Source organism: Trichomycterus rosablanca, chromosome 18, assembly GCF_030014385.1.
Source record: "Trichomycterus rosablanca isolate fTriRos1 chromosome 18, fTriRos1.hap1, whole genome shotgun sequence".
Taxonomy (NCBI): domain Eukaryota; kingdom Metazoa; phylum Chordata; class Actinopteri; order Siluriformes; family Trichomycteridae; genus Trichomycterus; species Trichomycterus rosablanca.
The window spans coordinates 28459658-28481429 of record NC_086005.1 but is presented as its reverse complement, the minus strand read 5'-3'; the positions used below and the strand labels follow the sequence as shown (position 1 = coordinate 28481429).

Below are 21772 nucleotides of genomic sequence, written 5' to 3'. Positions count from 1 at the left end.
TGTCCAAATACTTTAGACCCTACTTCAAGAACATTTGTATCCAATGTACTACAGCCAATACACCTAATGGCATGCTTGATTGTTTTGGATACGGGCTTTGGGTGGACACCAGAGTACCCGGAGGAGCCGTGTTGAACCCAGGTCCTCGAGACCCACGTTGCTGTGCAGCACCCACACTGCCACATGACACGCTGTGACGCAAAAGCGCAGGGTGCTGTCTGTCATCTGTGCTGAGTTTGGCATATTCTCGTTGTGTTTGCAGTAAAACAAAGGATTGACTGTGTGTGTGTGTGTGTGTGTGTGTGTGTTGGGGTCAGTTAACTGCTCCACACGTGTGCCAACGGTTTAACACACATCAGTGAGAAAAACAGACACCAGGCTTGGCTCTTCTGCCCCCTCAGGGGGTAAAGGTGGCCGAGATGCCCCCGTGTCGTATGTGTGTGTGTGTGTGTGTGTGTGTGTGTATATGAGGACCCACGGGAACTAAACGGCTATAGAGTGTGTACAGGCGGAGTGTGTGTTATGTCGGTGCATCCACACGTGTGTGCAGTACAGGAAGTGGTGCTGTGTGTAAAAACCCCAGAGACGTATATATATACACACACGTGTGTGTGTGTGTGTGTGTGTTATTGTGATGAAGTTAAAGAAAACACTCCTGCACCCCTGCCCTGTTTTTCTGGTTATCATCACACTCCTGTTGTTTCAGCTCGTCACACTGTGAACCTTTTTTTTGCTTTTCTTTGTTTTTTTGGAATGTAAAATGTTCCAGGAACCAGAGACTGAAGTTCAGACGGGAACCGGAACTCAGAACCTCAGACCCTCAGAACCTCAGACCCTCAGAACCTCAGAACCTCAGACCCTCAGAACCTCAGACCCTCAGAACCTCAGATCCTCAGAAACTCAGAAACTGAGAACCTCAGACCCTCAGAACCTCAGACCCTCAGAACCTCAGACCCCCTGAATGTAACCAAAAGTGTAAAACATGACGTTAAAATCCTAATAAACAAACAAACAAACAAACTTCTTTATTGTTTCCTGACGCTTCTTAATCGTGGAGATGCTTGATGTTGGAATACCGTATTCCCTTCAGCACCGGCGCATTCACATGAGAATGACTACACCCCTTCTGCACCGCTATGCCGTTATTTCCTATGAAGTGTGACGGCGGTGCACAAAACTTAACGTGACTTATTGTAGTAAAACAGTGAGTGAGGAATGTGATTAGTGGAGGAACTTATGAGCAGTAATAATGAAGAGAAGTTTAGTGCTCCTGTCTCCTTCTTTTACTACATTAAACCACGTTAAGCTTTATTTTGAACCAGAAGCGTTTTAGACTCTGGGAGAAGCTGATTCTGATTCTCACCATTACTCAGAAACTGGAGCTGTAACACAAGTTTAAAAGTGAAACAGGGAGGAGAATCCAGATAAACACAGATACATGTGGAGCTGTAACCCTGGATCTGACGCTTATTCCACACTGATGCAGATTCAGATCAGATTCACACTTTGACGACTTTAATGGTACAGTCATGCTGGAATGATGAAAGGGCCTTCCCCAAACTGTTGTCACAAAGTTGTAAGTGCATAAAATATTTTTTAATAACTAAATTACTTTTGGCCACAAAAGTAATTTAAAGATGCTCCACACAATCAGACATGAACTAGAAGCTGTGTGCTGCTCTTCTTTACGTCCACTGTGTGTGTGTGTGTGTGTGTGTGTGTGTTTCAGGGTCGAGGTTATTAACACACAGTCACTATTTTCCAGCCACTTAGCAGGAACTGCATCATGGCTCATTGTTGCAGACGTGGACTCAGGAAGGTGCAGGAATAAAAATAACCCGGGGGCCCGAGGCCCCGCCGGAGCTGCTGGACGCCACATGAAAAAGCTCCTGGTGTCCAGAGCACAAAAAAACACTCGTCAAAGACAAAATATATAAAAACACGTCCTTTATACGCGCATGTTTATTACAGCTCGTTATTTGACTGACCCAGTGAGTCTCACCAGTGTGCACAGTGGCTCTCTGGCAGCACAGGGATTTCAACCCATTCCCATTCCAGTAGGTGGATTGGCTAAAATGTATAGATATACTTGCTGCTAAAAGTGTGTGGATTCTGGGGATTAGTTTGTGACGATTCCTCTACTATAATATTATATATATATATATATATACAGTGTATCACAAAAGTGAGTACACCCCTCACATTTCTGCAGATATTTAAGTATATCTTTTCATGGGACAACACTGACAAAATTACACTTTGACACAATGAAAAGTAGTCTGTGTGCAGCTTATATAACAGTGTAAATTTATTCTTCCCTCAAAATAACTCAATATACAGCCATTAATGTCTAAACCACCGGCAACAAAAGTGAGTACACCCCTAAGAGACTACACCCCTAAATGTCCAAATTGAGCACTGCTTGTCATTTTCCCTCCAAAATGTCATGTGATTTGTTAGTGTTACTAGGTCTCAGGTGTGCATAGGGAGCAGGTGTGTTCAATTTAGTAGTACAGCTCTCACACTCTCTCATACTGGTCACTGAAAGTTCCAACATGGCACCTCATGGCAAAGAACTCTCTGAGGATCTTAAAAGACGAATTGTTGCGCTACATGAAGATGGCCAAGGCTACAAGAAGATTGCCAACACCCTGAAACTGAGCTGCAGCACAGTGGCCAAGATCATCCAGCGTTTTAAAAGAGCAGGGTCCACTCAGAACAGACCTCGCGTTGGTCGTCCAAAGAAGCTGAGTGCACGTGCTCAGCGTCACAACCAACTGCTGTCTTTGAAAGATAGGCGCAGGAGTGCTGTCAGCATTGCTGCAGAGATTGAAAAGGTGGGGGGTCAGCCTGTCAGTGCTCAGACCATACGCCGCACACTACATCAAATTGGTCTGCATGGCTGTCACCCCAGAAGGAAGCCTCTTCTGAAGTCTCTACACAAGAAAGCCCGCAAACAGTTTGCTGAAGACATGTCAACAAAGGACATGGATTACTGGAACCATGTCCTATGGTCTGATGAGACCAAGATTAATTTGTTTGGTTCAGATGGTCTCAAGCATGTGTGGCGGCAATCAGGTGAGGAGTACAAAGATAAGTGTGTCATGCCTACAGTCAAGCATGGTGGTGGGAATGCCATGGTCTGGGGCTGCATGAGTGCAGCAGGTGTTGGGGAGTTACATTTCATTGAGGGACACATGAACTCCAATATGTACTGTGAAATACTGAAGCAGAGCATGATCCCCTCCCTCCGGAAACTGGGTCGCAGGGCAGTGTTTCAGCATGATAATGACCCCAAACACACCTCTAAGACGACCACTGCTTTATTGAAGAGGCTGAGGGTAAAGGTGATGGACTGGCCAAGCATGTCTCCAGACCTAAACCCAATAGAACATCTTTGGGGCATCCTCAAGCGGAAGGTGGAGGAGCGCAAAGTCTCGAATATCCGCCAGCTCCGTGATGTCGTCATGGAGGAGTGGAAAAGCATTCCAGTGGCAACCTGTGAAGCTCTGGTAAACTCCATGCCCAGGAGAGTTAAGGCAGTTCTGGGAAATAATGGTGGCCACACAAAATATTGACACTTCAGGAACTTTCACTAAGGGGTGTACTCACTTTTGTTGCTGGTGGTTTAGACATTAATGGCTGTATATTGAGTTATTTTGAGGGAAGAATAAATTTACACTGTTATATAAGCTGCACACAGACTACTTTTCATTGTGTCAAAGTGTCATTTTGTCAGTGTTGTCCCATGAAAAGATATACTTAAATATCTGCAGAAATGTGAGGGGTGTACTCACTTTTGTGATACACTGTATATACACACACATATTCTATACTATATTATATACAGTACATATTCTATACTATACTATACTATAATATTTTATACTATACTGTATATACTATACTATAGATACTATAATATATACATGTTCTATACTACATATAGTATACTATAATGTTGTTTATTATACAGTACTATATACAATATTGTATACTATGATATAAATACGTATATACAGTGTATCACGAAAGTGAGTACACCCCTCACATTTCTGCAAATATTTCATTATATCTTTTCATGGGACAACACTATAGACATGAAACTTGGATATAACTTAGAGTAGTCAGTGTACAACTTGTATAGCAGTGTAGATTTACTGTCTTCTGAAAATAACTCAACACACAGCCATTAATGTCTAAATAGCTGCAACATAAGTGAGTACACCCCACAGTGAACATGTCCAAATTGTGCCTAAAGTGTCAATATTTTGTGTGACCACCATTATTATCACTGCCTTAACCCTCCTGGGCATGGAATTCACCAGAGCTGCACAGGTTGCTACTGGAATCCTCTTCCACTCCTCCGTGATGACATCACGGAGCTGGTGGATGTTAGACACCTTAAACTCCTCCACCTTCCACTTGAGGATGCGCCACAGGTGCTCAATTGGGTTTAGTCCATCACCTTTACCTTCAGCTTCCTCAGCAAGGCAGTTGTCATCTTGGAGGTTGTGTTTGGGGTCGTTATCCTGTTGGAAAACTGCCATGAGGCCCAGTTTTCGAAGGGAGGGGATCATGCTCTGTTTCAGAATGTCACAGTACATGTTGGAATTCATGTTTCCCTCAATGAACTGCAGCTCCCCAGTGCCAGCAGCACTCATGCAGCCCAAGACCATGATGCTACCACCACCATGCTTGACTGTAGGCAAGATACAGTTGTCTTGGTACTTCTCACCAGGGCGCCGCCACACATGCTGGACACCATCTGAGCCAAACAAGTTTATCTTGGTCTCGTCAGACCACAGGGCATTCCAGTAATCCATGTTCTTGGACTGCTTGTCTTCAGCAAACTGTTTGCTGGCTTTCTTGTGCGTCAGCTTCCTTCTGGGATGACGACCATGCAGACCGAGTTGATGCAGTGTGCGGCGTATGGTCTGAGCACTGACAGGCTGACCTCCCACGTCTTCAACCTCTGCAGCAATGCTGGCAGCACTCATGTGTCTATTTTTTAAAGCCAACCTCTGGATATGACGCCGAACACGTGGACTCGACTTCTTTGGTCGACCCTGGCGAAGCCTGTTCCGAGTGGAACCTGTCCTGGAAAACCGCTGTATGACCTTGGCCACCATGCTGTAGCTCAGTTTCAGGGTGTTAGCAATCTTCTTATAGCCCAGGCCATCTTTGTGGAGAGCAACAATACTATTTCTCACATCCTCAGAGAGTTCTTTGCCATGAGGTGCCATGTTGAATATCCAGTGGCCAGTATGAGAGAATTGTACCCAAAACACCAAATTTAACAGCCCTGCTCCCCATTTACACCTGGGACCTTGACACATGACACCAGGGAGGGACAACGACACATTTGGGCACAATTTGGACATGTTCACTGTGGGGTGTACTCACTTATGTTGCCAGCTATTTAGACATTAATGGCTGTGTGTTGAGTTATTTTCAGAAGACAGTAAATCTACACTGCTATACAAGCTGTACACTGACTACTCTAAGTTATATCCAAGTTTCATGTCTATAGTGTTGTCCCATGAAAAGATATAATGAAATATTTGCAGAAATGTGAGGGGTGTACTCACTTTCGTGATACACTGTATATATGATACTTTACTATACTATATACATATTTTATACTATGTGTACTGTAATGTTCTATACCATACTATTCATTATACATAATCTATACTATACTATATTAATGTTTATTATCCTATTTATACTATTCTATACCACTCTGTAATATACTACTCATAATATACTCTTCTATACTATACTATACTATACTATACTATACTATACTATACTGTCCTATATACACTATATTATACTTTTCTATATTATACTGCACTATCCTATATATACTGTTCTTTACTATATGATACTATACTATACTATACTATACTATACTGTAATATCCCATATATACTATACCAATGTTTACCTAACCCTACATATACCATTCTATACTATATTATATATAACCCGTTTTATACCACATTGTTCTATACTATACTATACTATACTATACTATACTATACTATACTATACTGTGTTATATATACTATTCCATACTATATCATTCTATATACACGAGTCTGTACTGTACTATGCCACACTGTACTATACTGTACTGTACTATGCCACACTATTCAGACGGTGCTATCAGACAGCCGGGCATCTACACAGGCATGACTGGCTGTGCCTGGGGATGGCAGGGTGGGGTGGCCACAGCCATACAGTGCACTAGACACCCTGTCCACTGCGACCAGCGTTTCCCAGTGAAACCGAACCCACCGTGACCCTGCGGCCGATAAACTAAACAAACGTTCTGAACCAGGACAAAACCACGTGGTCTGTGTGGAACCTGCGGCGTCTGGATCCCGACAGCCTGAGTCAGTGCACCACTCACACGGCGGGACGTCAGCGCGGTGACAGCGTGAGGGATTAACGGCGTAACCACGGATGTGAACGGACCAAAAACACGCGCTTAATCTCGGCCTCTCCTCTCTTTATCCCCGTCTGAATAGAAAACCGAAGCGCTTCCCCCCGCGTGAGCGCACGCCGCCGGCTCGAACCCTCCTCACCGAGGTTGTTTACGGAACTGAGCTCCACCCAGAATCCTCTCTGTTGTCTTTCCGTCAGAGTTCTCAGATGGGCCGCGTGCCACCTCGCACCCTCAGGCGGTCTGAAGAGAAAAGGCATTATATTTTTGGCTTTAGTTTTAATGCGGGGTGGAAGGGCGGGCGGGGGGGCAGTTTGGCGAGGGGGGTAAAGAGGGAAGCACGTCAAACATCCTCCATTCCTGAAGCGTGCGCTCACTTCCCTCCATTTTTCCAACATCAAAGTTGACTTGCTTTCTCTACAGAGGCGTTTTACTGCACTCAGCTCGGAGAAAAACACCCATCAGGACGGTAGCTCATCTGAACTGGTTTCACGAGCTGTTACATGCTTCTGCGCTGGGTTAAGTTAGTTTTGCTGGTTGGCCAGTTTGGGAAAGCTGGTACGACCTTCAAATGATCGACACGGACCAGCCGAACTACGGAAAAAGAGCTCCAACTGTCCCGTCTGTCTGTGTTTTTGTGTTTCCGGTTCTCACGCACCTGATTCAGGTCGCAGAGTGGTCGGGCGTGTCCCATTCATACCGTTCATTCCTCACTCACGTCACTCTTCACAGCGCTCTTGGTTTCGTCTGCCTTTTGTCGCGTGAAACGTGTTACAGACAGGGACGCGACTCGCCCCTGTAACCTCTGCACGACCTTCACGACAAGATACTGCTGTTACCATCACGTCTCTTCAGGTCGGTCATGATAAACTGATCAACTGAAGCAACACGGGGCAACCAACAGAGTTCCCCATAAACCATACAGTGAGTGCCCAAAATGCAGGTCTCAAAGCTGTGGCAGGGTCGTAACCAATTCCCCCAGAGGGTAGCACGGCCCCAAAAATACTCCCGAAACTGAGCGACCTGAACTGATCTCTGTGATTCAGATGTGGTGAGCACCAGCGTTCGGAAACCACTCGTATTAGCAATAAAAAAAACAGACCTTGGTGTAAAAAGCACAACACCTGGACCCCTGAGCAATGCAAAACGTAATGCTGACTGATGAAGTTCGGCTTTATCACAATTGGTTTCAACCCACAATGTCTGATGCAGCTGCTGGAGGTTGGAGTTCATTATAATACAAGCAACATCTGTATGGAAACCACTAGACCCATTGTTTAATGGGAACAGGTGCACCCTATGGTGCAAACCAACTTGGTTGATGTTCCCATATTCCAGAACAGTCATAAAGTCTCCTTAGTAGCTCAGGAAAGGTCATTTTTTGTTACCCGTTTCAAATATTTTGTCCACCGTATGTGTTTCTGTATATACACATACAAAATATCGTAAACAGGTAAACATATACTATTCCATACCATACTGTTCTATACTATACTATACTATATATACTATTCCAGACTATACTATTCTATATATACTAGTCTATCCTATACACACACACACACACTATTCTGTACTGCGCTATACTACAGTGTATTGTACTTTACTATACTATTCAATACTGTACTATCATTTCCTATATATAAATGAGATCTAAGTGCTTTACAGGAACAGGTGCACCCTATGGTGCAAACCGACTTGATGATCTTCCCATATTCCAGTATAGTCATACAGCCTCCTTAGTAGCTCTGGAAAGGTCATTTTTTGGTACCCGTTTCAAATATTTTGTCCACCTTATGTGTTTCTTTATATGCATGTACAAAATATCGTAAACAGATACGAATGCATTCATTTCTATAGGTCTTAAAGAGTAACGCTTTAATGTGTTCACTTATTTATTTAAATGATTATGAACACCGCTGAGCGCTGATGCTAAACGACAGTAAAGATCGCTGACTGCACTTCCTTTTGACATTTTTGCAGGGGATTTTTTTTCTGATATCAAACGGATTCTGAGAAGCAGTTCAGGTTTCGTGAGCCTTTATACAGCCGAACAAAACCTTTCATCTTAAATTCATCTCAAACCCCCCTCGGGTGTTCGCTCTGCACAGCTGCACTATGCTAATGCGCGCTGCATACCTTCACACGTAGCGACTGGGGAAACCGCAAATACTGCGCCGATAACGTCTGCAGCAGTTCAATGGATTCAGCTCAAAGTGCCTGGAACGGGACGTCCCGACGGACTCAGGCTCAGGGGTCCGTATACTTTTGGCCACATGACCTAATGAACATGACCCATGTGTAAACACTAGTATTGGCACACACACACTCATACCTGGGGGAAAACCAGAGCACCCAGAGGAAAACCCACACAGACACTGGGACATGCAAACTCCACAAAGAAGGGACCCAGATTGCTTGGACCTTGCCAGGACCTTCTTGCTGTGCTGTGCTCCATTATTTACACCACAGTGTTCCAACAGAATCCAAAAGAAAAAGAGCTACAGAGCTCAAAGAACCAACCATCGTTCCTTCAGAGCCAACCAACGCCATGAGAGATCAGAATGGCTCAGTTCATGAAGCTACACCAGCCCAACATTCACTCATTCATCTCATCTCATCTCATCTCATCTCATCTCATCTCTCAGTCTGGATTTTACCCTTCTCTACTGATTACTCACACTGAAACGCATCAGCACCTCCTGCGCAAGCAGGAACGTCCTCGTCTGACCTCAGATAACATCACACCTACAACTGGTGCTGCACGGTGAGAGGTGCACCCAACCTTCACACACACACACACACACACACACACACACACACACACATCAACAGATCTTCAGAAAAATTCCTCTGGATGAATAAAGTATCCGTCTGTCTGATGTTAGTTCAGATAATCCAACGTTAAAGCCGTGAAAGGACCCTGGACAGGGTTCCAGACTGTTACAGAGCATCACCAACACACTCATTTATTCACTCACTCACTAGAGGAGCCTGGCAGCGTTAACAGGCACAAAGAGAAACTCTCTACAGACAGAGGTCAGAGGTGAGGCTCGAACCCAAGTCCACAGGACTCCGACATGATTAACAGTGTTTGAGCATTACTATATCAGAGTTTGTGTGTTTGTGTGTACATTACTAAGTGTGTGTGTGTGCAGCACTGTAAGAGTGTGTGTGCATTATTGGGTATGTTTGTTACTTTGAGTGCTTGCATCAATGTGTGTGTGTTACAATGCGTGTGTGCATCACTATAAGAGTGTGTGTTACAATGCGTGTGTGTGCACATTGTTATAAGAGTGTGTGTTACTACGGGTGTGTGTGCATCACTATAAGTGTGTGAGTTACTACAGGTGTGTGTACATCACTGTAAGAGTGTCTGTTACTAAAGGTGTGTGTGTGCACCACCATAAGTGTGTGAGTTACTATGTGTGTGTGTGTGTGCACCACTATGAGAGTGTGTGTTACAACAGATGTGTGTGCATCACTATAAGAGTGTGTGCATCACTTGGTGGATTTGTTACTAAGAGTGTGTGTATGTTCATCAATGCAAGTGTGTGTGCATTACTAGGAGAGTGTGTGTGAGTTACTATGAGTGTGAATGTGTGTGTGTGTGTGTTCATCGCTATAAGAGTGTATTACTGCATGAGTGTGTGCATGCTCATTGTGAGAGTCAGCATCACCTTAAGTGTGTGTGTGTGTGTGTGTGTGTGCAGATACCTTGACAGGTGCAGATGCCTAAGTAAAGATGTGTGAGGGGTAGAGCCTCACAGATTTGAGCCAAATGAGGTGCTGCACCCCCTCTTATGGGTGCATGAAACTATTTTGGGTGCACGTGATATGGAACTATTAAACAAACCAACAAACCAAAACTTTTTAACGGGCACTAGGAACATACAGGGCAGGTCCGAGTGTGTGAGTGTGTGTGTGTGTGTGTGTGTGTGTGTGTGTGTGTGTGTGTGTACCTTCCATCCAGCTGAGCTGTTGCTGTCTCCTTTATCTTTGAAGTACGGGACGCTCTTAACCATCCACTCGTAGATCTGCGCGAGCGTCAGGCGCCTCTCCGGTGCGCTCTCTATGGCCTGCGTGATCAAGTCCGCGTAGGACAAGTTCCCCCACGCGTTCCTGCGACACGAGCTGCTCTTCCTCTGCGCGGACGGACACGATGATGATGATGAAGATGATGATGAGGAGGAGGAAGCTGAGGAGAGCGGCTGTACCTGAGCGTGCACCTGCTCGTGCGCGTGCTGCTGCACCTGGTCTCGCGGTTGCACCTGCAGCCGGTGCGCGCTCTGCGAGGAGGTCTCATCATTCCCAAATCCGTGCTTGTCCTCACTCTCGGTCTCCGTCTCCTCCAGCAGGGCCAGACTCAGCCCCCCCATGAAGTCGAAGTCGCGTCGCTCCTGTTTCTCAGGTGGAGGTGGAGGTGGAGGTGATCCTCCCTCCTCTCCCAGCTCGGGTCTCCGCAGCGGCCAGGTGCACGAGCGCGGCCGGCAGAAGGGTTCGAAATCCGGGTCGGAATCGCCGGACTGCAGCTGCTGCCCCGGTTCAGCCATGGGTAGCAAAACTCAGGGAGGGGGGCGAGTTTGGTTAGGAAGGAGCGCACGGACACCCCTCTGAAACGATCTACAGAAGGAGTTAAAAGTTAAAGTAGAAACCTGAGCTGCAGCGCATGACCCGGACTGAATGTGTGAATGAGTGTGTGTGTAGTTTCTGTATCTAAACCCGGAGCGCTGAACACGCCTACTGGCATGATCGACACCAAGCAGCTGACCAATCACGTTCACGCTTTCAAAAGTTAATCACAAGCTGATTTGCATGAACTCGCCACGGTTCTGCACCACCGGCGCTAATGAGGACGCAAAACTAAACCCACACTGACACTACGGTGCAGCAGGTAGGTTGGTGTGGGTTCTGCACAGTAACGTGCATCCTGATGATCCGGTTCTAGAGCTGGATCTGTTATCCTGGTAAGTGTCTGTGAGGAGTTGTGTATGTTCTCTCTGGTTTCCTTTGCAGGCTTTTCTAATTCAAATGTTGGAGTGGCTTCTCTTAATTACCCCCAGGTGTGTGTAGGTGTGTGTATGTGTGCGTGTGTGTGTGGGTGGGTGTGTAGGTGTGTGTGTGGGGGGGTGATTTGAATATGTTGGGTGTGAAATTAAATAAATAAATATATTCAAATCAAATAAACCCTGAAACAAGGCTTGAGATTCAGATCAGATTTCTTTATGTGATCTGAGAGCTTCGCTGTATGCTTGTGCTGTCCTGTCCTGTCTGTCTGAGCAGCTTGTTTGTTTACACGCCTACGTGAAAGTGCGATTTCTTGGGGTCTGATTAAAGACGCCTTTTTATTTAAAATAGCTTTAAAGTAGACATTAAGAGAACTGTTAATTCGGCATCCACATAGCTCAGGAACCAGGGTCTTCACAGTTCAACTGGCTGTGTCTGAGAGAGGGAAGGGCGGTTGGAGAGTCACCTTCCTGCCACTGCAACAGTGACTCCTACTGTCCACTGGTGGAATTTCTGTAGGAATCCACCACTGTGCGGTGTAAAGAAGCTACCAGCGATCTCACATGTGTCAGAGAAAGCACATGTTAGCCAGCGTGGGTGATGTTAAGACCGTAATCACAATATACTGATGTAAAAATGAGTAGCTTTGTGTAATAATAGGATCTGTCAGTGTTTCCATCAGTTGTTAATATGGCAGGAATGTTTTAGGACCCCCAATAGTTTTGCCCCCCATATATTAATTCACGGCTACGGTTTTGGATGCTGTGCAAGTGCAACAGGAAATGGTTGAAAGAAAAAGGGAGACAAACATGCCCTGCCCAAGCACTACCATGGATTGGCGCCCTGTCCAGGGTGCTCGTGCCTTGCTTTGGAACAGGACCTGCTGCAATCCTGATCAGGATAAAGTGACTGATGAAAATGGAACGACTGGACTCAAAGTCCAGACCTTTGGAACCATGGAACTGAATAAAGGTAGAACATTTAGCAGAAGCTTGTCATTCATTTGATCTTTGGGTCAGTTTTGATTTAGACTCCAGATTCTAGGTCAGAGGAAACACCAGGAGCACAATGACCAGCATTCTCACATCTATCTTGGTTGGTCTGCAGAACCAGAGAAGCAGGTCTTCTCCATGGAACCGGTGTGTTTTGCTCCACAAGAGGGAGCCATTGATCCCCGACGTTCCTGTATCATCGAAATACGTTTATAAATCTATAATCTGTAAATGAAGTAAATAACTGATGCGGTCATCCTGCTCTTGAGAACATGCTGAGTCAAGGGCTCGGTACAGCCGTGTGCACCAGTGCACATTTTAATTACTCCAGCCATCAGCATTTACATTGTTGTCTTGGTCACCTAGTTTTTTCGAACAATGATTTGCATGGTGAGTGAGCACTCGGAACATTTATTCCTCCAGCTTCCAAATTTCCTCTCAGGGATCTCCGACACCAGCATCATTTGTTCCGTCGCTCATCTGACTGTCCGTGATGTAACCGGACCTGAAGCCTCAGATTTAACCGAGTAATAATATTAACACCTCACAACATTAAAGCATGCAAAACAAACAATAAACAACGAGAAGAGGGTAAATCATCAAATATTCTCATTAATACTGTATCATATTAAACATCTGCACCACTTCAATCACTTTTATTTTAAGTACTTTGTATTTAATACACATATCAAAAGATGTCCTGCAATTTCCCAAAATCCAGAGGAACCAGCAGAACCAAATATTAAAAGATAAAATATACCCCCCCCCACACACACTGATCAGCCATAACATTAAAACCACCTCCTTGTTTTTACACTCACTGTCCATTTTATCAGCTCCACTTACCATATAGAAGCACTTTGTAGTTCTACAACTACTGACTGTAGTCCATCTGTTTCTCTACATACTTTTTTAACCTGCTTTCACCCTGTTCTTCAATGGTCAGGACCCCCACAGAGCAGGTATTATTTAGGTGGTGGAAGATTCTCAGCACTGCAGTGACACTGACATGGTGGTGGTGTGTTAGTGTGTGTTCCTCACTGTCACTGCTGGACTGAGAATAGTCCACCAACCAAAAACACCCAGCCGACAGCGCCCCGTGGGCGGCGTCCTGTGACCACCGATGAAGGTCTAGAAGATGAGCGACTCAAACAGCAGCAATAGATGAGCGATCGTCTCTGACTTTACATCTACAAGGTGGACCGACTAGGTAGGAGTGTCTAACAGAGTGGACAGTGAGTGGACACGGTGTTTAAAAACTCCAGCAGCGCTGCTGTGTCTGATCCACTCGTACCAGCACAACACACACTAACACATCACCACCATGTCAGTGTCACTGCAGTGCTGAGAATCATCCAGCACCTAAATAATACCTGCTCTGTGGGGGTCCTGACCATTGAAGAACAGCATGAAAGGGGGTAACAAAGCATGCAGAGAAACAGATGGACTACAGTCAGTAATTGTAGAACTACAAAGTGCTTCTATATGGTAAGTGGAGAGTGTAGAAACAAGGAGGTGGTTTTAATAAATAGCTCCAAGCCAAGTCTGAGGATGTACGCCACTGTGCACCACACACACCAGAAGCTGCACCGTCCCACCGGACCCCCAATGTATACAAATCAAAAAGCTATAACAGTCAGGTTCGACAGTTCAGTGCCGCTGATGACGTGTGTGTGTGTGTGAGTGTGTGTGAGCATCATATTCGGATGGTGTAGGAGTCGGAGTGTGTGACGTAGCGGACCCAGCGGTGAGACGGGCCCTGCTGGGTGGGAGACAGGCGCACGAATCGGATCTGCAGTCCCGTGCAGGTGTGTTTGGGGAGTTCGAAGCTCATACTGACGGGTCCCACCTCCATCAGAGAGGCCGAGCTGAGACCTGGAACCTCCACCTGGGGAAAAAAATGTGAGGTTTTTAATAAAAATGGTCCAGCACTGCGGTACAGTTCACAGTTTTACCGTAATCTAGCATTTTAGCCATGACGTAATTTAAAAAACTCATTCAGGCTGTGCTGTGGACCAGCTGGGCACCCACACAGACATGATTGGCAGTGTCTGTGGCAGGCAAAAGGTCAAACGGGTTCCTCATTACTGCAGCAACTGTGGCTTCTGCTGGCTTGTCAAGGGCAGCAAGAGCTCAGCTGTTAGGGTACTAGACTCAGAAGGTTCCAGTTCAAGCCTCACCACTGCCACATCGCCGCTATTAGGCCCCTGAACAAGGCCCCTAACTGAATTGTAAGTCGCTTCGGATAAAAGCATCTGCTAAACGCTGCATGAGTGACTCTCCGTGCGCTGTACTGCTCTCTGGCAGGTGAAAAGAAGCAGCCGTAAACTGCACGTGTGTCGCAGGGGGCGCGATAAGTCTACAGTTCTCCTCGGGCAGGGTGGGGCGGCGTCTGCAGTGGAATTTGGAGGAAAGACTTTGGTTCCGACACCCCAATATGCACTCGGGGGGGCAAATCAGGTGCTAAATGTGCACACAGTTCTTTTTTAGATCGGGATTGGTCATATTTAATCGTGTGAACGTGCATCTGCGTCGCTTCAGAGGTCACCACAGCAGAGCAGTTGTGCTACCGCTCAGAGGTGTGAATTTGCAAGTCAAAAGTCCATCAATTTGGAAGACAAGTTGCGAATCTTGTGAAAATGAGAACAGAGAATTCAAGTGGAAAAAAATCTGGTGTGACCCGGTCACGCCTTTGCACCACCTGGGCCTGTTCTCTCCAAACCGTTTCTGTGGCTGAAACCGCGAATCTGGCAGTGACCCCATGCACGACGCACGAGCCACACGGAAATAGTTTGGTGCGGATGAACGGAATTGGAATGCCCTCTGTGAGCCAGGTCTTATCAGTGGAGCGGTGTTACCTTGAACAGGGCGGAGAGCTGAGCCCCTCCTGGGAAGCGGGGGATGTCCCACTGGATGGCTTTGTTTCTGGGCTGAAGTTCTGCTGTCTGGTCCGGACTGCTGAGACCCTGAGAGACGCTGGGGGAGAGAAAATGTTTACATCATGGTATAGTGCAATGTAAAATACTGTAATGATGTGATGAATAATCGTCGATATGATGGCTCTACAGTGTTGGGGTGAATATACGGTGAAGGGGTGACAGGATTATACAATGACTGGGTAAATATAAAGTGACGTCATGACCATGTAGGTTGACATGGTGAATATATAGTGACTTGGTGAATCTACAGTGATGAGGTGAATATACTCTGACAGGGTGAATATGCTGTATGTTCATGTAGTGATGTAAGGATGATGCGGTGAATATATGGTGCCATGGTGAATATACAGTGACACGATGGCTATACGGATGATGTGGTGAATATACAGTGAAGGTGACTATACAATGACGTGGTGAATTTACGAATGATAAGGTGAATATACGGTGACGTAGAGAATAAACAGTGACATGGTGCTTATACAGTGACAGGGTGACTATATGACTATATATTAAGTGATGTGGTGAATAAATATAGAGTGATGGTGAATATACAGTGATGTGATGACTGTATGGATGATGTGGTGTTTATATAAAACAATGATTATGATTTCAGACTGTGATTTCTTTTGGGTTGTCCGGTAGGGTGAAACCGTGATACGACAATGAGGTGATGGTTCTCTTTCTCTGTACCTTATAGAGCCTTTGGGAACCGGAACCATCACAGAAACGTTTATCGCAGCACTGAACAAGAACAAACATAAATGTAATGTTTTATTTAACATTAAACATATGATTAAAAAAACATACAGCACGTTTCAGCAAGAGCCTGAACCTTTGAGGTGGAAGATCACAGCGCAGCTTCAGGAAGATCAGCAACCTGAGAGACGAGAAAAATGAAAAGTCAGGAGGTTTTATCGTTACTGAGGAGCTAAACCTTCATCCAGATCCAATCTGACCCTGATTCAGGCCTGTAACAGCCAGGATTCTGCTAAACGCCTGCTAAACGGCTAGCAATTTCGCAACCTGGGTCGTACCTGTTCCCATAATCCTTTTCCACTGTGGGGAAGAGGCGGAATGGCGGGGGACAGGGTAGCTCATCACTTAGCTGGTACTGCATTATGGATTGCTGAAACACACACACACACACACACACATCTTGGTTATTTTTTTAGATTAATTATTTATTAAGCACCCCCCCCCCCCCTTCAGCCAATCCAGTTTCCTAGTCGCTGACGCTTCTTTTCACCTGCCAGACTGCAGTGCCATGCGTGACAGACAACCTCAATCGGTCAGCAGGAGGTGACGAGGAACCCTGTTCCAGCCGATCGTCCCTCCTACTACAGACACACAGTCGATGGTGTGTCTGCGTAGGCGTCCGGCCCTCCCTACGCCCTTCTGTGGGAGTCAGAGGGGACGGGTGCTAGTCTGCAGTGGGTATTAAGAGAGAGAGAGTGTGTGTGTGTGTGTGTGTGTGTGTGTGTGTGTGACTGTACCTCTCCTTGGCCTGGACAGATTTTTAAAATCCTGTAGGCATCGAACTCATCGAGATTGACGGCCTGGTGGAAGCTGCACTCATCCACCCGCACGGCTGCTCCATAACCTGAGAGAGACCGGGAGAAACGAAAACGGATATGACTAAACTGAAGGATAAAAAAGAAGAAAAAACAACAACAAAAATAGATATCACACAATTTATTTCCTCAATAACAGCGAGTCACCCAGGTCCTGATGCAGCACCCACCCCGACCCCACCACACCAGCGTCACCTTGTTTGACCAAGACTTTATGAGACCCCTGTTTCCTAAAATCTGATTGGTCTGCCCGTTGAGCATTCTGCCTATAGAATTCAGGATCACCCAAGTGCTTTTTTGCGAGTTCCTGGAGTAAAGGAAAGCCCCACACTTCAAAAGAAGTAAATATCTAGATCCAGGAGCATACCACACCCAAAAACTCGACTTACAGTATAAGTGTAAATAAGGTTCATAAATTGAATGTGTTCACTGTGTTCGGCGATCATAATTACCTCTGACCTGTGACTTCCCGATACTGAACTCCTCAAGCAAACCGATCCTGATCTCTGTACAGGACAGACACAGAATTATGTCCACAATGTACAGATACAAGCTTCAAAAAACAAACAAAAACATTGTCAGTTCTCTTACCTGGACATGTTGGAAGGTAGCACTTAACTCTGATCTCTCCGGTAACGTCAGCTTTCATCAGGACTCCCTGCATATCGACACGTACAGGCGTCTCTTTATTTAGGTTCATTTCAGTATCCAGAGGAACAATGGCATTGTTTTTTAACGTAAAATAATAAACATCTGAGTTTCCTCATCGTTTTCCTACAGCCATTAATGAAATGTAGAAGATCAATACAAATAATTTTAGAATTCTATTAAAATTTGCATTAACATCCACACATTTACTCATGGAAACGAAGGAAGAGAAAGCAGAAGATGTTTCGCTGGCGTATCCACACCAAACGCTGTGTTTAAGCTCAATCACCTGATTCATTTAAAGCAAACGTTCGTACCACCTAGCAACACCCACTCCAAAATCAGTAGAAAATCCTGTTATTAAACCCAAATGAATCAGTTCCACGAAACTATGCACCACCTACAAATATAGAGAAACAGAATGTATGATAAAACCTGAACACACTCACGTTGGTGCCGATAACCACCGACAGTCTCTCCACCACGTCCACAAAGATCTCGTTCCTCCCCCCCTACACAAAGTGTTTTAGAAGGAATAAGTGAGTCAGTAGGTGGATTTGTGATGTGAGGAATATAAGGATGTAAAGTGGATGTTTGGATTAAATACAGAATAAATAAATGTTGGTAATGACAGGATGGATGGGTGGACAGATGAATAGATGGACTGATGGATGAATAGATAAATGGATTGGTGGACAGATGGACAGACAGATTATGGACTGACAAACAGATGAATTAATAAATGGACTGATGATGAATGGATGAATAGATGAATATAGATAGCTATAGATGGATGGATGAATAAATAGATGAATAGATGAATATACAGTAGATAGCTATAGATGGATGGATGAATAGATAAATAAATAGATGCACGGATGAATGAATATAGATAACTATAGATGGATGGATGAATGGATGAATAGATGGATGAATATAGATAGCTATAGATGGATGGATGAATAGATAAATAAATAGATGCACGGATGAATGAATATAGATAACTATAGATGGATGGATGAATGGATGAATAGATGGATGAATATAGATAGCTATAGATGGATGGATGAATGGATGAATATAGATAGCTATAGATGATGGATGAATATAGATAACTATAGATGGATGGATGAATGGATGAATAGATGGATGAATATAGATAACTATAGATGGATGGATGAATATAGATAGCTATAGATGGATGGATGAATGGATGAATATAGATAGCTATAGATGATGGATGAATATAGATAACTATAGATGGATGGATGAATGGATGAATAGATGGATGAATATAGATAACTATAGATGGATGGATGAATGGATGAATAGATGAATATAGATAACTATAGATGGATGGATGAATGGATGAATAGATGGATGAATATAGATAGCTATAGATGGATGGATGAATATAGATAACTATAGATGGATGGATGAATGGATGAATAGATGGATGAATATAGATAACTATAGATGGATGGATGAATATAGATAGCTATAGATGGATGGATGAATATAGATAACTACAGATGGATGGATGAATGGATGAACAGATGGATGAATATAGATAACTATAGATGGATGGATGAATGGATGAACAGATGGATGAATATAGATAACTATAGATGGATGGATGAATGGATGAACAGATGGATGAATATAGATAACTATAGATGGATGGATGAATATAGATAACTATAGATGGATGGATGAATATAGATAACTATAGATGGATGGATGAATATAGATAACTATAGATGGATGGATGAATGGATGAATAGATGGATGAATATAGATAACTATAGATGGATGGATGAATATAGATAACTATAGATGGATGGATGAATGGATGAATAGATGGATGAATATAGATAGCTATAGATGGATGGATGAATATAGATAACTATAGATGGATGGATGAATGGATGAATAGATGGATGAATATAGATAGCTATAGATCGATAGATGAATATACTGTAGATAACTATAGATGGATGGATGAATAGATGGATAGGTGGACTGATGAATGAATATACATGGCTATAGATAGATGGATGAATGGATGAATATAGATAGCTATAGATGGATGGATGAATAGATGGATAGGTGGACAGATGGACAAACATATTGATGGACTGATGAATGGATGAATGAAACTGGTACCTGTTCACCGTGAGAAGCCATTATGGGGCGTGTAGCTGCAGTACTGGGAGCGACTTTACTCTGCTGCGTATCTGCTCCAAACTACAACACAGTAACACATCATCACTTCACACGTTCACAATCACTCACACTCACGCATTCATCTGTCTGTCTGTCTGTCTGTCTGTCTTACCAGAGCTACATTACTGAGGTCGAACAGACTGAAGGGTTTGGACGAGACCGGCTCCGTCTGTATAAAATTCTTCAGGATGTCCGTGGAGGTCGTCTGGATGTAACCGTAATCCTGATCAGAGATAAGAGAGAGAGAGATTTTGTAATACAGACGGAGCATTTTCATGACAAATAAATGAGAAGTGTACAGGTGTTCTCACCACCATCTCGTCCAGGAGCTCGTAGATCAGAGCGAAGTTCATGCGGATGGTTTTCTCACACACACCGCCGCAGTAATCCTTAATCAGAGACGAAAACCTGCAACACACACGGAAATAGCATTTACACTGACAGGAAACATCCTACCCCCACCCAAGGTTTTGTTTATCTATTCTACTTTCAGTGCAAATATTTAGTTTACATTAACAAATACAAAGAATAAAGGATGCGTTTGGAACAAAACATAATAAACATATAAACAATTAACACTTTACCCACATATTTAAGTTTTGTTTCTTCTCTCTTACCTGTTGAGAAAGTCGATGATGGTGAACGGAGACGGGTCCGTCTGTGTCGAGACGACCCAGTAAAGTCCGGCGTGTCTGATATGAATAAACTTGACGTCTTTATGAGTCTGCGCACACACACACACATACAGAAAAATACAGAATCCTAATCTATACGTGCAGAAACATTAAACCTGATGAATGAAACACATCGTACCATGACAACGGGAGGCTGATCTCCACTCAGAGCTGAAACCATCTCGTAAAACGTGCTCATGGAGTCTTTACCGACGTCACCACGGACTGAAGAAGAGTTAAGTTCACATGTACACACATGATATCTCAGAAAAGAGAGAAGATGCCAAACTCCGCATACTTGATAAAGATCGACTCTGGGTTGCCGGAGCTGTGGTGCATCAACACTATACCTGCAGCACCACTGTAGAACATCAGAATCCTATTATTATACGTATTATTTACATTACAGCGTACATGAACTGGTACACACACACGATGATAGTATATGATACCCTATAAGGTCATAGGTTTGTGGACACCTTATACCTAAACATAATCTCCAAACCGATAGCCATTACAGCATTCACTGCTTGTTTTAGGAGCAACACCTACCATACAGATGAACTTTGTGGGTATACAATTACTGACTGGAGCCCAGCTGTTACTCTGTACACTTTAACACTTTAACCCCAACCAGATGATGTTTGGGTGGTGGATCATTCTCAGCCTTGCAAAGATACTTACATGGTAATAACATGGTTGTATGTGGTGTTCTGATGTGAGTGTAGCAGGTGCAGCAATGTTGGTGGTATTTTTATGCTGCTTCCTCTGGTCTTTTATCAGTGGACACTGGACAGTGGTGAGAAACACCACCTGATCTGTGGGGTTTTGTTTGATAAATGGGGGACAAAGGGTGACCGAGCAACAGATGGGCTACAGTCAGTAAATGTATACCCACAAATAACTGTATGATAGGATTATCTACTAGAATAATCAATTGATGTACGTACCAATGATGTACAATCATTCAGTCAAATAAACAAAACAGCTGCAGAATGTAATTAAAATCCCACCCACATGAAACAACAATCATTTTACTGTAAATAATAGAATTAAATAATAAATTAGAAGGATACAGTCTCTGTAGATGAGATTATCTCCCTGACATGACAGAATAAACACTTGGGAAATCATGTTTCCACTTCACACTTTCAACTACGCGCTAAAATTCAACGTTTCTCTTCCTAAATTAGCGAAATTAAATGTATTTAAAGTTAAAATATGTCCACCGAAAAGCAATAACATTGTACTAATATAATAC

At 44.0% G+C, this 21772-nt stretch overlaps 2 protein-coding genes across 3 annotated transcripts in view; both read right to left on the bottom strand.

Moving 5' to 3' along the window:
- Positions 1–11007, bottom strand: part of foxo1b (forkhead box O1 b) — a 24151-nt gene extending 13144 nt beyond the window's left edge. The window contains exon 1 of the mRNA XM_063014175.1: positions 10417–11007. Coding sequence (XP_062870245.1) covers positions 10417–11007 — 591 coding nt within the window. The remainder of the gene's footprint in view (positions 1–10416) is intronic.
- A 2922-nt stretch (positions 11008–13929) lies between these two features.
- ap4m1 (adaptor related protein complex 4 subunit mu 1) lies at positions 13930–21692 on the bottom strand. Of its 2 annotated transcripts, XM_063014177.1 has the most exons (15): positions 21588–21692; positions 20651–20736; positions 20455–20561; positions 20149–20245; positions 19950–20060; positions 19778–19858; positions 18061–18123; positions 17555–17621; positions 17416–17469; positions 16886–16992; positions 16427–16518; positions 16225–16269; positions 16083–16133; positions 15312–15429; positions 14058–14341 (listed from the first exon to the last, which is right to left on the bottom strand). In XM_063014177.1, exons 1-15 carry the CDS (start codon positions 21643–21645, stop codon positions 14150–14152), a joined length of 1329 nt encoding a protein of 442 aa, XP_062870247.1. In that variant the 5' UTR covers positions 21646–21692; the 3' UTR covers positions 14058–14149. The 2 variants fall into 2 exon arrangements, with proteins under 2 accessions (XP_062870246.1, XP_062870247.1); XM_063014176.1 differs by lacking the exon at positions 16083–16133 and having other exon boundaries at positions 13930–14341; positions 16200–16269.
- Positions 21693–21772: the final 80 nt, after the last annotated feature.